Genomic DNA, 17982 nt, shown 5'->3' with positions numbered 1-17982 from the left:
TAACTGTGCAGATACGGAATAGAGAGTTCATACAGGAACTTTTACATGTGGAGGGGAAATCTCATTTGGGTCTGACTTACCCCTGAAGCTGTGTTGTCATTGTGAAGCTTTGCCTCTGATTTCTAACCCGCTTGTGTGCATTTCACAGTCATGTTGCAAAGCGCACCTCCAGCAGCTCATAGCCGTGTCACGTGCCCAAGGACACTTCTCCTCTTGCCTCTCGTCATTAGTTACCATTTGAAGATTTAGCATAATTTTGTTTAAATAGCTCCATGAACATAGGCTTATTAAATAACAGAAGGGATTTTAACTGTTAAATAAACCATCAAAACTTTAATTTTATTTATAAGTTTATTTTGGAGTAGTAATATTATAAGGAACACCAGCCTTCTTTGTAGAGAAATGGCCTTCTGATCAGAATCGTAATAAGGCATCTAGGCTAGATGGACATCAGCTTCTAATCAACATGGTTAAGGTCTAAAGATTGGAGCACAGAGGTTTTTAAACTTTATATGAAATTGAGTACTATGTCTCAGACTGTTTGTTGAAAGTATTGAAAATAAATGTGTTCTTAGTAAAAACCTTCATGATTAAAAACAAAAAAACAGAAAACAAAACTCTTTGACCAGACTTCACATTAGAAGATTAGCCAGTGACAGTGTGTACGTGTCATTCATGGCTTAGAGTTAAAAGTTCTCCCTGATTAATGAGTTCATCATTGGTGATAGGAAACCCGTAGCTGAATTCCAGGAAAGAATGTAGTCAGATACTGCATCGTAAGTCTCATTTTAAAATTTGTCCTACATAGGAGCAAAGTTGATTTTGAAAGTTTAGCTTTCAAAAAGCTCTGTGACTTTTTTGCTTCCATCATTTATGGAGAGATTGGAAGGCCAGTTGCTCTGTGTATTCAGGAGAAACCGCAAGCTTCAGTTTCCCACTGGGATGCTCGTGGCTCATTAGGGCCAGGACTGACTGGCTGCCTCGGTAGGAGGAAGTCAGGTTTATCAGCGGTGGGGTTGTGTGTCCCTTGCTTCCGTGGCCACCATCTCCGCTCCACAAAGACGATAGAGGTGAAAATAACATGTCTTACCGCCAGATCTACCTCTTCCCGGATGGTGTGGCTCCTGGTGGCATGTACTCCTTCAACAGACATGCAATTTTTTTCCCTTCGGTATGTGTTGTGACACATGAAGCTCTGTGGGTGGCCCAGAGAGGACTCAGGTATGGCTCTTCCGTCAGAGCTGGTGGGAGTAACTCCAGTAGGAAGGAGAAGCTCCTGAGGACCAGACAAGCGATAAATACGGGAGCCTTCTGAGAAGAGTTGCTCACTAGGGAAATGATTTTGATGTGCTGATTCCCTTGAATCTCTGTTTTTTAGGCACTTTGCTGTTTATTCAACCACAAGTCACGTGGAGAACTTGCTAGGTGCACTGTGCTGTACGGGGCACGGGCTTCCACTGGTGTGCAGAAGAGGCCCGTGGTCAGCCCTTGCCCGTCTAAGGAGACAGGACGGAAACTAATCAGTGTAACCGTATACCTCGGCCCACACGCATGTACATATAGTGTGATTTTTAGAAAGTGCTGGTGTCTCAGAGTCAGAATGAGGATGCAGACCCTGGCTGGGGGGGCAAGAGGTCAGGTGAGAAAGACTCTCTCGAGCTGCAGAGTTTCACCTGAGAATGGCAGATTGCGAACTTGGGTGACAGAGATTATAAATCTCATTGTACCTTTTCAGATCCTTTAGGGGAAACTGTTTTTTTATTTTTTAACTGTGTGTGGGGTGCTTCTCTGTCAGCTAAAAATCTTCATCTTTCCCAACACTGCATAACTTGTGTGTACTTCATTCACCCACCTGACTCATGAACCATTTCTCGAGTGCCTGCAGCGTGCACGCCCGTGTGTGCTGGGCCTCGGTGAAACCTGCAAGACGACGTGTGTGTGTGTGTGTGTGTGTGTGTGTGTGTGTTTCTTGTGGACTGAGACGCTTGGGTGTCACTGCCGTGGGAGAGCTGACGGCACGGTCTGTGAGGCTGCCTTCGTTGTTCTCTCCGTAGGATAACAGCTTCGAGCAGTTCATCATCAATTACTGTAACGAGAAGCTGCAGCAGATCTTCATCGAACTGACCCTGAAAGAAGAGCAGGAGGAGTACGTACGGGAGGTAATGTCGCCAGACATTGTTTTTTAAAGTTCCTTTTTTACTCATCATACAAATTGTGAATTCAGAAGCCGATATAAACAGGATTCTAAAATCAGATTTATCTAAGTTTAATCGTGTTGTATCTTTTACAAGTTTGTTTGTTTCGACATCTAAGCTAACTGGGATTATCTTTGCTGCTCTGCTGCTTATGCCTAGAACAGTGTCTGGCATGCAGTAGGTTCTCAGTAAGTATCCATTGACTGGCTTGAGTCTTAGTGGATTGTAATGCAATGATATAAAATAATAGCATGTTAAAAAAAAGAAAATGAGTCAGAAGAATGAGCCAGCAGCAGTGGCATATCCATACCAGGGCCCACCACTCAGCGATTAAAAAGGAACAATCACCATTTGCAACAACATGGTTAGACCTAGAGGGTTTTACACTAAGTGAAATAAGGCAGACTGAGAAGGACTCATATCATGTGATTTCACTTATGTGGAATCTAAAACACAAAACAAGATGAATGCACAAAAGGCAGAATCAGACCCATAAACACAGGGAACAGACTGATGGTTGCCAGAGAGAAGCGGGCTAGAGAGTGGGCAAACCGGTGAAGGAGAAGGAGAGCTACAGGCTTCCGGTTATGGAACGAGCCGGTCGCAGGAGTGGAGGGCGCAGCACAGGGAATCCCGTCAGTGGGACAGTAAGCGTGTCGCGTGGTGACAGACGGGAGCTGCCCTTGTGGGCACAGCTACGGTTCGGAGAAGTTGAATCACTGCACTGTACCCCTGAGAAACACAATTTTTCAGCTATACTCGAAAGAAGTTTTTTTTTTAAACTAATAAATACTTGATCAAGGGCTTATCTGAAGAGTATTAATCTTGGTTACTCCAGAATAAAACATTACAAATGGAAGAAGAAAATAAAATAGTCCACTGTTCAAGAAGAAAAAAGGAGCAAGCAGTTGGTAAGCACAGTAAGGTGAAAGACTCCCAGACGCAGCGTGCTGACTGAAGGAAGCCGGTCCACAAGTCCGCATGCTACAGGGTTCCCTGGTACATTGTTCGAGAAGAGGCAGGCGGCAGAGACAGAATCGGTCCTGGCCCAGTGTTGGGAGCCGTGAAGAAAGTATGACTGCACAGGGGCAGCATGAGGGGGTTTTGGCTGGCTGTGGTGGTTACAGGACACGATGCTTTTGCCCAAACTTAGGAGAACTGTACACCCAAAAAGTCAGTGTCACTGTATAAATTTGAAAGTATTTGAAGACTTTGTTCAATCTTAAAAAGCATTGATTTTTAAAATTTTATAATAAAAACAGGTAATATTTGTTGAGTCCTTACTGTATTGCCAGGTGTTGTACTAGTGCTTTGTGTGGATTCTCTCACTTGATGTAATTTGAAAATAATCACAAGTAATGTTTATAAAGTTTCATCCTTAATTATAAAACCATATGTGGTTTTTACCCTTTCATTTTTTAAATACTGTTTGAGTATAAAATTATTTCAAACAAAGGGAGGAATTATTGTATTGTTTCTATATTAGATTTTTGTTTCATTTGTTTTAATATTTTAATAATGGTATTGCCTATTTTTCTTTATTTTCTATAGTGTTATAAATCATTGAAGACACCAAATCCTATTTATTTATTTATTTATTTATTTATTTTTGCTTCAGTACAGAATTTTCTAATGTGATTGTTATCCTCAGTGTCTTAAAATAACCCATGTACTCGAAAGCTAGATCATAAATACTTCATCATCCTTTTAGAATGATCACCATGCTTTAGAAACATTTCATACTTGGCTGGCACCATTTTTAACGTAAACATCCTAAAAGCCAGATTCATTCTCTTCTGTCTTCTCATCATAAAGAGATTGCCCGAACTTTGATCTGTAACTTAAAACAGTTGGTACAGATTGTCCAAAACACGTCTAAGGTAAGGAAGATTCCTTAGCTTGCTGTATGAATTAAATTCCCCTTGGAAGAAAAATAAATGTTTACACTTAAGGACAGTGTGTAAGTAGACGCAGAATGATGACAGCCTCGCACGTTTGGCTTTGTAACTAGCATTAGAAGCAGTGGGTCGATTTTCGTGTCTGTCTTTACGTTGGAAATATTTTGTCTTATATTAAATATTTTGTGGGATATTTTTACATTTGAAATAGTCAACTGCCCTGCAACATGGGCTTGACTCTAAAATTTATTTTTTTCCTTGTGATTACAAATTAAGAACAGAAAAAATGTGGGCCTTGGATTCCTGGGATCAAGTTCTGACTTACTTCCTTATAAACATTGTAAATATACACAAAGTAATATTGACCCAAGGGCCTGTTGAGTAAATGTTTGGCGCGGGGCCGACGAAGTGCATGGGAAATTGCCACAGACGGAGAGTGGAATGGGAGGCGGCCTCAGAGCAGGTCAAGGGCACGCACTTCAGTCACACCATGTCAGTGGGAGACCGCTGAAGTCAAGGAAGTTTTGGGAACCGGAAGAGGACATGTCGCAGCACTGATTTTTACAAAGGACATATTCAGAGAGGACGTGAAGCGTGCGGAATGGCGCAGTGGCTGTTTTATTGGTGGTGGCGTGTGGTCTCCTCATACGGAATCTGATTTGTTCTCTTTTGTCTCTCAGGGCATAGAATGGACACACATTGACTACTTCAATAATGCTATCATTTGCGATCTCATAGAAAATGTGAGTATTGGGTACAGTTTCCTAAAAAATTGCTTAATAATAATTTCCCACTTAAAATGGTCTCACAGCCTTCAATGTTAGGCTGTAGCATTTTTGCTATTTTGACACTTTTTCTTACCAAACTATGGAGTTCTGGAGACGGTATTATAGCCATCAGAGACCAGACACAGTTCTCCAGCACACACATAGACAGCTGGATGTTTTGATACTTGGCTGGGGTTTCTGGTGTTCAGCCCGTGGCCATATCACAGAGCCCATGCCGGGCATTCAGATGCCATGCCCTCGGCCACTGTTCTCGCTGCGCGGGGCGGCCTAGGTCCAGCCTGTGGCTCCTGGGAGTATGAGCACTGGTCAGCAGAGGCTCAGAAGAAACATCTTTGCCAAAGCAGATACCCATTTCGTTTCTAAAATTCCATTAACCTCCTAATACACTGTTCAGTGGTTACTATCAAAAAGACAATCAACGCTGAGGATGTGGAAGAAAAGGAACCTTTGTGCTTGATGGGTGGGAGTGTAAATTAGTGCAGCCATAATAGAAAGCAGCATGGAGATCCCTCAAAAAATTAAAAACAGAGCTGTTGTGTTATCCAGCAGTTCCACTTCTGGGTATATGTATGCAAAGGAAACAGAATCAGGATCTTGAAAAGATATCTTTATTCCCATGTTAATTGCAGCATTAGTCGCAATATGCAAGATATGGAAACAACCTAACTGTCCGACTTGGATGAATGGATAAAGAAGTTGTGGTGTATATATACAATGGATATTATCCAGCCATAAGAAGGAAGGAAATCCTGCCATTTGTGACAAAACAGATGGACCTTGAGGGCATTATGCTAAGTGAAATAAGTTAGGCAGAGAAAGACAAATGCCTCGTGATATCACTTATATGTGGAAGCTTAAAAAGCCAAAGAAACAATAGAATGGTGGTTGCTAGGGCTTTGGGTGGGGGTTGGGGAGAGGTCAATCAAAGGGTAGTTACAAGATGAAGAAGTTGTAGAGATTTAATGTATAGCTTGGTGATTTCAGTTAACAGTGCCGTATTATATATTTGAAAATAGGAGAAAAGGTCTTAAATGTTCTCATTGCAAAAAGAAGTGGTAACCGTGTGACATGGTAGAGGTGTTGACTAGGGCTATGTATGGCAGTAATCATTTTGCAGTATACAAGTATATCCTTGTACACCTTAAAATTCCACAGTGTTCTATGTCATTTGTATCTTAGTAAAGCTACAAAACATTTTTAACTAAGTAAATAAAGAAAAACAAACATGCTCTTCGAGTTAAGATAAGGAGGTAAAGGGACTGTCACGGGAGCTGAGCTAAGTGGGACCCCAGGAGTGGCTCCAGTATAGACCCAGCCTTGGTTCAGACAACTGTGTGGGGGATGTGTGTGTGTGTGTGTGTGTGTGTGTGTGTGTGACTTGGCAGGTGGCCAAGGGTCATGGGAATTTCCAGGTGACTAGCTACATCTGTATATATGTGAAAAGGCTTAAAGTATGATAAATTACTAGATAAATCTTAGATTCCAAAAGGGTACTAAATATTTTGTTTTTACATAGTAGTCTGTAGCTTATTATAAATTGAATTGGTTGCAGGAAGATTGATTTGTATGTGAAAACCTGGAAACCCTTTTTTAATGTTTAAGATTACTCACACTTTTGGCTTTGATATCAAAGTTATTGAAACTTATTTTAAACAATGACTAGACTTTATTGTCCTACAGTCTTTTTAGCTGTCAGTGGTAGTGTTCGTTAGTGCTGAAATAGAATCACAGGCCCTACGTGTCCCGCAAGTCACTTTCTGTTCATCTGTAACAAGACCCTTCGGACATGATGTAAGCAGCTGGTGTCTCTTCCCTCAGTTCGTAATATATTCCTGAAACTGCACCTAGAGTTAAATAGAACATTAGATCGAATATTCTGAAGTGTGACTGTTTTTCTATTAATAAATAAACTTTGTTTTGAAATATTTGAACAATGTTGGAAAGTGAATGCTAACATTCCACCTAAAGCAATTCAAAACTCTAATCTAATATGCAGGAAAAAATCAGTGAATTTACTGAAAATTTTTTCCTTGTAGTTTATGACTAAAGTAATTTGCTGTGAGAACTTTAACTTTCAGAAGTCCCGACTTCTTTTTCCTTCATAAATATAACATTGAACTTAATTGTTTCCTTTCAAGAAGGAAAAACAGAGAGAACCATGGTAATACACTCCATTTAACTAGATGATCTCAGCCCCAAATCCCCTTGCATACATGACTGAAGAAACTCAGGTTCACGGGAGCCTGGGTACATAAAGGAAGTGTTTCCTTCCAACGTTACCTAACAATGATGTTTACTCTGGGGCTCTCGTGAACACACTTGATTCCTGAGTCCACACTTCCCCTGGGGTTTTGTGTGGAATGAGCAAATGCTGGTCAGAGGATGTCACGGCCTTGTGAGGAGAAGGGGAAAGGAACCGGGAGCTTTGGCCTGGTGGAAGTGGGTGGGGTTGGTGGTGGGTAGAGTGGATTGTTTTCTTTGGAATGGAGACGTATGGGCCCCATAGGGGCCATCGGGGAACAGCAGGCTTAATTTAGCAAAGTAGAAGATTCCGGATTTTTGATTCAGTTTAGCTAGGCTGACTGCTCTTGGGATAAATATGATTCTCACTTGTGTTCAACATTCGTTTCGAAATTTTATGTGGAAGAATTTTATTCTAAACAGATATTCTTGAAACAGCTCGATCGCTGTGATTCCGAATCACATTTTTTTTTTTAACACTAGAAAATATAAACTGTATTTTGATTACAGGAACAATCTGAAAACATCTGAACCCAATTTCCTTCTCAAGCTATGAAATCCAGTAATGGCTTTAGAAGACTGTGCTTTGTGATTTATGACCACATGTCATAGACATTGCATTGTCACCTTTGGTTTCTGACGTTTAGATTTGGGTTTGAGTGTATTTGGAATATGAGGTCTGATATGCCTTTTTTGAACAATGTGAATTTCAGTCATCAGCCCGCCGAGGTAGCTGAGGTGACTTCCAAGTCCCGTTCTGTGGGGGCCGAGTGGGGGAGGGAGACTGACAGTGACCCCTCCTCCCCCCAGCAGGCACGCACACCTGGGACCGCGGAAGGGGGTTGGCTTTTGTGGCTTTTTGTGACTGGTTTTGATTCTCTGCTTTTTGTTGTAACTGAGCAGAATTTTCTGGTGACTAAGTTAATTGTGTTTGACAGTGTAATTAGGAATAATTATTTAAACAATACGGTGAGGAAGGAAGGAAACCCTTTGTACTTCCTTTCTCTCAGAACACAAACGGGATCCTGGCCATGCTGGACGAAGAGTGCCTGAGGCCTGGCACGGTCACCGACGAGACCTTCTTGGAGAAGCTCAACCAAGTCTGCGCCACCCACCAGCACTTTGAGAGCAGGATGAGCAAGAGCTCCAGGTTTCTCAACGACACATCCCTGCCTCACAGCTGTTTCAGAATTCAGCACTACGCTGGCAAGGTGCGGGGGAGCCGCAGGCACCCAGTGGGCCTGCAGTCCTGCCCTTGAGGAGGCCGTGCCTCAGGGGTGGCCTTTGGACCAGGGCCAACTTGTGAGGATGAGTTGCCAAAATCACAGAATCAGTAATTGTCCAATAGAAATAGAATCTGGACCACGCTGAGCTTAATCCTACCTGAGAGCTGAAAGGGAAACCCAGTGCACTTAATGAAAGAGTGAGAATGTATCTTAAAAATCAATTTTATTGTTTCCAGGCTCTCCGTTATCCTATAAAAATAGATCTGTTGGCACAAATAAAAGGAGATTTGCTAGTAAAAATCAGGAGTCACTAAAGACTGACAGTAAGGTTTTACAAGCACAGATCACTTAGCAAAAACTGAATTCTTAGATTGAGATTTTGGAACAACAGTGGGGAAAATACCTACTTTTAAAAAAAAACTTAGTAATTTGCTTAATATTTGAGGAGATTAATTTTATGTCACCTGAGATCTATAAAGATAAAACCAGTTTTGACTATAGCTTGATTTTTGGAGTCGTCAAAGAGTATCAGTTGAGGTTAATGCCTCCTTTCTTTTACGTAAGGTTGCAAATGCCAAAGAGAAAGACATTCTTAATTATATATTTAGTAAAAATTAAGTATATAATATCTGAATTTCTGTTAATTTCAAAAAGTTGAAACTTGGTACTTCTATATTTTTTTCCTTAGCTTATGTTATTAAAAGATACTTTTTCTGGTCAGTTTATCTGCCCGCTTATGGTGTCTGAAAATATCAGTGCCATCTCTTTTCTTCTGTCTTCTTTTCAGCAGACTAGAATTGGTACCTGTGAACTAAAAAAAAAAAGAAAAGAAAGAAAGAAAAGTAAAACCTCAAAAATGTGCTCCAACACCAAAAAAGCCTAAAATCCTTTGAAAATGTTATGATAGTATTTTTGGAGTTTATTCTTGCAAATCCTGAAGCATAATAGAATTTATTTTGAACTCTTCTGTGATTTAGGCAGATGGAATTTAAACTTGGAGACTAATTCCGTATTAGGAGTGTGACTGCTGTGCAGGGTTGGGGGGTGGCTTGATGGAGAAAGAAGAGGCTGCATTGTGGATCGTCGCGGACCATATCCAGGGTTGTGTGATGCATCAGCTGTTTTGTGTGCTGCTCACAGGTGCTGTACCAGGTGGAAGGATTTGTTGACAAGAACAATGATCTTCTCTATCGAGACCTGTCCCAAGCCATGTGGAAGGCTGGCCACACCCTCATCAAGTCTTTGTTTCCTGAAGGGAACCCTGCCAAGATCAACCTGAAAAGGCCTCCCACAGCAGGCTCTCAGTTCAAGGCGTCTGTGGCCACACTGATGAAAAACCTCCAGACCAAGAACCCCAACTACATTAGGTATTTCTGGCGCATGAAATTCTTTGACAGATTCATTGGGAAGGTCCATTCAAGGAAGACCATTTCCCTGTTGGCCTAAATCTGAGTATAGCCCCCATGGAGAATAACCCAAGTTCTTCCCATTGGGTAATGTGGTCTCTTGGGTTTGCTTAAAAATACTCCAGTGCCCCTCCCACGCCTTCAAGCAAGGAATTTTAAAACAGAGTGGGTGTGTGAAATTGCATTGTTGGCACATAGGGGTTTTCACTTTTTCTATCTTTGTTTCTGCCATGTTCAGGAACATAATAAGCATTTTTCTGGTAAAGGTTTTGCAGAAAACTCTTCTATAGGACTCATCTTGTTACATCAACTTAGAGTACAGCATTAAAGCAAGTGGGGCTTTAGTTACAACTTTGGTGTTAGATAATACATCTTTCTTCCCTGTGAGACTTTACAGATTTGGAGAAAGGAAGGACTCCCAAAACAATCTAAAATTTTTCAAAGCAACAGAAAGAATTCCTTCAGAAGCATCTGGTCTTTTTTCCCTGTTTCCAGGTACCTTAGATCTCAAGATTCAGTAAAGACCAATGAGGATTGGAGTTTTCAGTGTGTGTATTTGGTGAACTAGATAACGGGGGGTGTGTGTCTAACAGGTCAGGTTTCCTATAGCGCGCACACACCCACACATCCCTTCCATAACTGTCTTTGGAAATACAGTTGTGAGGAGCCTTATGGGAAGAACATTATTTTGTGGTTTGTTCACTTAATATTTATATTAGTAATGAATATAAACAGTCAAAACCCCCTGGTTTGATTGCAGTCAGGTTGGAACATACAGTAGGTAAAGATCCTACCTTCAAAAAAGGAAAAAAAAAAAAACCCAGGAAACTTTCTGTGGTCAGTTGCTTTTGTTATTCTCAATTAAGTGGACTTTTAATAAAAGTTTTCATTTAATAACAATTTATATGATGTGATATGTGTAGATCCTAGGTGAGCAGCTCAGTTATTTTTTCACCATTTTATTCACTTGACAACCACCAGCGCTGGTCAACTAAGGAACATTCTATCACCTCAGAATGTTCCTTCATTCCCCTTGTGAATATATTGTATTTTTTTCTAAAGTCTTTGTAGTTTCAGATTTCATATTAAGGTCCGTATTTTTCCATGTAGATACCCTGTTGCTCTGGCACCATATATTGAAAAGAAAAAAGATCTTTTTTTTATTCAGTTATCTTGATGCCTTTATTGAAAATCAGTTGGACACATGTGTAAGTGTCCAGGTCTCAACTCACTAGGCTGACCCACTGATCCAGCTGTCTATTTTTAAGCCAAAGGGTAGGCATTATTTCTGTAAATGTAAAAGGAGAACCATAAAAACACCAGTCAAACTAGGTAAGACTTAATTGTTCACATATTACATGTGTGTAGGATTTATTTAATACTTGTAGGTAGGCAGATTTAACCATAAATGTTTAACAGTGTATTAATTAAGATACAGAGATTGCACCCCTAAGATCCAGGCATAACAATGGTTTCCACAAGACTTACGTATTTCTTATGTAACTTCTAAGTACAAGGGCTTCAGGGCCAATCCAGCATCTTCTCCTGTTTTGTGGCTCTGTGGTTCCCAGGTTTTTCCCTCATCCATATTGTCAAGGATGGCTTTCTAGTGTGGCTCTACATTACCAGCCAGCAGTTAGTAGGAGAAGAACAAGGGGAGTACAAGTCCCTTCTTTTTAAGGGACACACTGAGAAGTGCCATATATTAATTCTGTTGTGATCCTAGTGGCCAGACTTCTGATCACATGGCCACACCCATTTGCCAAGGAGGCTAGGAAATGTCATTCCTTGGGCAGCAAACCGTCCTGGTGGAAAGGAGGGAGATACGGGGCAGTCGGGAGACAGCAGTGTCTTTAATAGTTTCATTGAGTTATTTCGTACAGTACAGCCAAGTATATGAATCTTAATTTTGTACAGCTTGTTGAAGTTTTGTGTATGTGCGCGCAGCCCCATCCAGACCAAGATATAAAGCATTTCCATCATCCGCGAACGTTCCTTTGTGCCCCTTCTCTGTCCCAGGTGTACCTCTCCCCAGAGGCAACAGCCATACCAATTTCTAACCATAGGTTTTTCTTGAACTTCATACAAATGGAATTTAAAAATACGTACTTTTATGTCAGACTTACTTCAGACAACAAAATGTCAGTGATATTCATCCATGTTTTTATTGGATGTATTAGTATATTCTTTCTTAACTGACACGTGTGTCATATTCATTTTCAGGTTTCTGTAAAATGGTTTAAAATAATTTCAAAAGATGTGACTAGGTGTCCCAAGAAGAATAATTATTACAAAATAATTATATACTCTACTTTGTGAAACAGAGATCTATCCACAAGAGACAGAGTTGAAAACCTAAAATCTCTAATTTTTTAGGTGCATCAAACCAAATGATAAAAAAGCAGCGCACATCTTCAGTGAGGCTCTGGTATGTCATCAGATCAGGTACCTGGGTCTTTTGGAGAACGTCCGAGTGAGAAGGGCAGGCTACGCCTTCAGGCAGGCCTATGAACCGTGCCTAGAAAGATACAAAATGCTTTGTAAACAAACGTGGCCTCACTGGAAAGGACCAGCAAGGTAAGAAGATCACTGATCACATTTAATAATGAAGTTTTAAAGCATGCAGATCCCATGCTATTTTCCTCACATGCTGTTAGTAGAACAGAATTCTCTACGAGTCGGATGCATCCTCTGTGCTGGGCACTCTTCCATCAGGGTATCATTTTGTGCTAATGCTTGATTGATTATAGAGGCCTCGATTGTAAGTTCCAAACAGGACTTATCAGATCCACATTTGTAACTTGGACTTTTAAAAATTTTAAAGACTGACCGCGAGTGGGGGTGTGGGTGTTGTTCTTTGCCTGGGTCTGCGCCAACTAAAGAAACAGATGCAGGAGCAGGGAGGACTCAGAGCCAATGTTACTGCTGATAAAGCTGGACTAGAGAATCGGGCAGAGTCCGGATCCGGCCGCTTTCGGCCCATCTTCCCCGAATCGTACTCTGCCATCTAGTCCCAGATAGAGCGCGGGACTGCTGCAGGGCCTGCGCGTGGAGCCGCCCCTGTGAGCTCTCCACATGCAGCGAGAACGCGCATGCCACTGGAGGGCTGCTGCAGAAGACAAGGCAGGCTTTGGCTGTCCGGTTCCGCTCTCACCAGTCCGAGAAGCTGGCCCTTCTCTGCAAGTGGTAGAGGCTCTCCTGACGAGCACAGGAAGGCCAGCATGTCTGTTTTACAGGCCTTTGCAGGAACTAGGGATTTGTTCTCACCGTCTTGCTGTTGCCTCCAGATTCTCACTGGACCTGTCCTGGAAGGGGAGCATTGATAGTGTTAGACACTCAGCCTGTATTACAAGGAGATGAACTCCAGATATCTGATACGGTCTCTGATGCACAGTTCAATACCCAGATAATGTCAGATCTGGGTGCCGTTCCCGCTGCTAATTGCCAGGGTATTATAGTCCGTATTTACCATATAATACAGAGAACATGTCTTCACTCCCTGCCTGGCACCTAGTCCATAAATTGGTGGGTTGAAGTTTGGCTAAAGATTGGTGTTGAAAGGGGGTCCAGGTTGGAGAAGTCCGAGCCCAGTTCAGGCCTTGCTCCCATCACATATGGCCTCTGCTTCATCACACCCTGTTGATCTGGCCTTTAGCATTATCTCTTGGGCTCTGCCTGTGCTGTGAGGCACGATCACAATATTAAAAATATTTTCAAGAATTAACTGAGTGGGTTCAAAATGGATGTGAATTTCTTGTACCCCTCTTGGTTCTGGTTGGTGCTTTGTCATGGGTATATTTGATACAAAGATTGCCTCTGCTAATGAAATCAAGATACTGGCTTTAATACCATATTTTCTTAGACTACGTAGTTCTGAACCCAAATTTATTCTTTTGGCGTTACTGGATTTGGTTTAATTTGTGGAGTTCAGTCTGAAGAATCTTTGACAAAAGCCTGCCTACTGAAGGAGCTTGGAAATCAAGCTATTTTTCATGCTGCTGAGAACCCAATACCATGATTAAAGATAACCTCTTTTTGCAACTCAGAAAGCTCACTGTTTTTATTTATTTTTATAGGGCTGGTGTGGAGGTTCTGTTTAATGAATTAGAGATTCCTGTGGAAGAATATTCCTTTGGTAGATCAAAGATATTCATCCGGAACCCAAGAACAGTATGTAACCAAAAGCTTGAGCCTCTGAACTTTTAATCATATAGGCAAGTCCTTATAGGATATTTAACTTCATTACGTCACCCAAGATGCAGCCAGGAGAGCACATTCTTGTTCTTTCTGCAGACATCCAGGAGGATGAGAGAGTAGGGGACAGGAGAAGAACGTGTGTATTTTTTATGAAACATCAGAGTCTTTGAACCGATAGATTGTACAACACTATTAAAGGAATGGTGATATAATCTCCCTAATTCATAGGAATTGGGGGTAAGTTCAGTCTATATTTATTATAGCTGAATTATGCAGTAATTTTGGGAAACACAGCCCTATTCAAAGTACATGTAAACATTCCTATTGAAAACATTTTTAAGGGCACTTAAAGTTCTACGTAGGAACTCCAAGGGAATGTTTCTCATAAATGAATATAGACTGGCATGAAGTATAATTAACGCAGCAGTGTCTTTGGTAATTTGGAAATTTGAAGACTCTGGAAAATGAATTATTCAAGAGAGAAGCATTGTCAGCATCTCCGTGCCCTCAGTAGTTGTATCCCCATGAGAGTGGGAAGGGAATTGCGGGCTTCCAGTGCAGCCCTTCTGTGATTTGTCATAAATTCTGCGTCATCCTGTTGTAAATAGTGGATCTTGTATGATTTCGTCAAAATCCATCTTCTTAGGGTTATTGTTACTTTCATCTGTAATTAAGACAATTACTCATCTTTTTTCTCAGTGTGCCTAACTTAGCATCATGACTTTTTTCCTCCTGGGGATGTCTTTCATGCATGTCATGAAGTTTTGGTAGACTTTTGATACATCCATCTATCGTTTCTTATTAGTTATTCAAACTAGAAGACCTGAGGAAGCAGCGTCTTGAGGACTTGGCCACTCTCATTCAGAAAATTTATCGGGGGTGGAAATGCCGCACACACTTCCTGCTAATGAGAAAAAGCCAAATCGTGATAGCTGCCTGGTACAGGAGATACGCGGTAAGAGCCTCCGACCTTTTAAAATCTGTAATAATGATGCTCATTTGCAAATGTTTGTTATGTACTTAACTATATGTGTTATATTTACGTATTCAGTTTCCCCAGCAACCTCATGGAACAAGTGCTCTTGTGGCGCTTGTTAAAGACACGGGAACTGAGGCATGAGTCGTTAAGGAACTTGCGCGTGCTCACACAGCCACTAAGTGGCAGAGATGAGGTTTGCACCAGGACAACTTGAAAGCTCGGGTTTAGTGTGTCACGACGCTGCCTTCCACTGCTACAGTTACCTGTCGTGGGAGACTGGAATCTTGAAATTGCTCATCAGATTGGAAGGGGCAGTGTCATTTAACTCTCTTCAGACGGTAGGGTCACTCTTCTAGAATAATTGGCCGTTCTCCATGTATTGTAGCCGCACTGAAAATGGCTTCATTCCAGAAAACTGATGCCACGTTTGAGTAGAATTCTGGGTTGGTGAGAGAGTCGGGTTTCCTTTAGTCCTCAGAAAGCTAGCTTACTAAGTAGGGGAAAGACTCAAAAATTAAGTGTGTTTACTTAACGGACGTGGAATTTCTTTTGGGGATTTTCTTTCTCACTTGATTATAGATGTCTCACTGAAAGAGTACATGTTTGATGGAGGCCTGGAGGTTTGCCTTAAGGCTGGCTTCAACCAAGGCTGTGTTCTCACAAATGAATTTTAGAGATAAAAACACTAATCCCAAATGTTTTCTCATTCTACACATTTGCTCTAGAGAGTGAGTTGGAAGACGAATGGAATTTGCTGTCAGATCTCCCTTAGGGTTTTCTGTTTTTCTCCTACAGAAATGCCTTACTAGGAGGCAGTGTATAACCAGGACATAGTGTTGCTGACCTAGTCTTGTGTCGTACATCTTAGCATTATATGTCCAAGTTTGAGGAATTAAGGAGCTACTTAAATGATTAAGCCAAAGGAAAAAAATTGCTTGATCTTTAAGAGAGTTTCTTTAAAATTGCTTCCTCTAGTTGAATGGGTACGACCACTAGCATGGGTATGGTCGTATGAACCTGTCCAGCACCATGGTAGATGCATTCCTTGTGTTCTGCAGAGGTGCAGAGGACAGTTGTCACCACCCTGGGCTGTGGTGGGTTCACTTCTGTGCACATAACAATGGCACGTTGTGTGCCAGAATGGCATTTCTGCAGATTCATAATGCTCTATTTTGTATTTGCCAGAGAAAGGGGGATCGAGAAATCGCCAGTCCTCAAGGACCCTTTTTATCATTCATTTTGAGATCATTAAGAAAATCCAAGTTTGGAAGTGTAGTGAATTCCTCTGTATCTTGAATCCTACCAATGTTTTTGCAATACCTGCTCTGTGGGGCTCGAGGGAGAGCACCATGAGCAAAACAGCCTCATTCCTGACCTAGGGCTGCTCTCTAGTGAGGCACAATATGGGTGTAAACAAGTAAATAATCAGAACAATTGCAGGTTGTAGTCAGTGCTAGGAAGGAAACAAGACTACTGAGATAAAGAGGAGCAGGGAGTTAGGATATAAATTTAGGCAGCATGGTCAGGGAAGGCCTCGGGAAGGGGGCATTTCATCAGAAGGCTGAAAAGAAACCGACAAGGCAACAGACCAAGAGTAGGTGCCATCAGCACCTTTCCTCCCTGTCTGGAGCTGTTGGATCTCCAAACGATGAAAAGAGCCACCACGTTAACGTATCATTAAATCAGAGTGGTGAGAGCTACGAGGACTATTGATTTGAAGAATAAAAACAAATGATAGCCTAACTTCCAGAGAAAATATTAATTTTATTACATCTGCTTCAGAATTTGAGCTAAATACCTCCACCAGTTAGCTGCATGTTATCCAAGCCAGTGATTAGACTCAGTATTTTTCCTCAACCAGATAACTCAAACATCTTCTCCATGCCTATTTTCGCCATTTGTTGATTATTTTAAAATCCATTTTCTGTTTAATGCGTCTATGAGATGAGTTTTTTGTTTGTTTGTGTTTTTTTATGAGATGAGTTTTAAAGTGAGATAGAGTTATTTTCAAGCCATTTAGGAATTTCAGAAGAGAACAGTGAGGTACTAAGTAGATGTCAGAAGTGATGGTCAGAGATGGTGGGTGTAGTTTGTTCTGCAACACGGAGTATTCCTCCATGAGGAATCTGGGAGGTTTTCCAGCTCCTCATTTGACAGATGAGGAAATGGAGACCCAGAGAAGGTGGTGACTTGTCCAAGGTCTTTTTCTCTGGCATTCTCTTGCTTTGCTGCTCATGTGTTAAGATCACCCTGTGTCCTCTGAGCTTCCCAAATACAGTCTAGAGTGCTGAAGGGCATGTCTCCCCCCCGCCATTTCCAAAGTGAAAGAGGCACAGGATGACATCAGTACATCGTAAAGCTGTGAAATTTTGCCCCAGATGCCCACGTGCCAGTGACTATTCCGCATGAAATATAGGCAAAGCTCATGTTTCTAGCAGTGGGATTGCAGTGGCCTCCACTCTCTGAGGCATCAGCCCTAGAAGTAAAAAGGGCCCGCAGGCACTAAGACTGCCATGCCAGCATTTGATCTGAGGCCTTCCTGCTGGAGGCTCGCTGGGTTTGCTGTGCCCCTCCACCCGAGGCAGCCGTGGCTGTACCTGAACCTGGTTGGGGCTCACTCGACTCTCCCAGGAGACGTTCTCTTTCACGTTGCTGACTGGTGTCCACAGCACGTCCCTGAGTGCAGGGGCGGGGTCGGAATCACATTTCTGTTTTCACAGTTCCATTAAAGTGATGATCACTGAATTACATGTAGCATCCTTACAGCGTTCTCTGGATTAACTGTAATTATTTTGGGTCATTTGATATTTGGATTTCTTTACATATTGGTTCCCAGAAGAAACATGGAGATCAAGGGTTAATTGCACTAAGTGAGCAAGTCCTTGCAGGTGTGTGTATTACAGATATGTACATAGAGCCGCTAATATCTTTCCCCTTTATCCCACAGCAACAAAAGAGGTATCAACAGATCAAGAGTTCTACCTTGGTAATTCAGTCTTATATCCGCGGTTGGAAGGTAAGTTTAAGAGAAGTGGGCCTTGTTTATTTGGGG

General features: G+C 41.7%; 1 protein-coding gene across 3 annotated transcripts in view; it reads left to right on the top strand.

Moving 5' to 3' along the window:
• Nucleotides 1-17982, top strand: part of MYO1B (myosin IB) — a 176285-nt gene that overhangs the window by 136589 nt on the left and 21714 nt on the right. For all 3 annotated transcript variants that reach the window (XM_059168555.1, XM_059168554.1, XM_059168553.1), the window contains exons 14-21: nucleotides 2055-2159; nucleotides 4774-4836; nucleotides 8133-8333; nucleotides 9489-9715; nucleotides 12131-12331; nucleotides 13831-13924; nucleotides 14757-14906; nucleotides 17878-17946. In XM_059168555.1, the coding sequence (XP_059024538.1) occupies nucleotides 2055-2159; nucleotides 4774-4836; nucleotides 8133-8333; nucleotides 9489-9715; nucleotides 12131-12331; nucleotides 13831-13924; nucleotides 14757-14906; nucleotides 17878-17946 (1110 nt within the window). The remainder of the gene's footprint in view (nucleotides 1-2054; nucleotides 2160-4773; nucleotides 4837-8132; nucleotides 8334-9488; nucleotides 9716-12130; nucleotides 12332-13830; nucleotides 13925-14756; nucleotides 14907-17877; nucleotides 17947-17982) is intronic.

This window comes from Mustela lutreola, chromosome 3 (genome assembly GCF_030435805.1).
Source record: "Mustela lutreola isolate mMusLut2 chromosome 3, mMusLut2.pri, whole genome shotgun sequence".
NCBI classification, from domain to species: Eukaryota; Metazoa; Chordata; class Mammalia; order Carnivora; family Mustelidae; genus Mustela; species Mustela lutreola.
The sequence above is the reverse complement of the archived record's forward strand: the minus strand, read 5'-3'. Positions and strand labels throughout refer to the sequence as shown.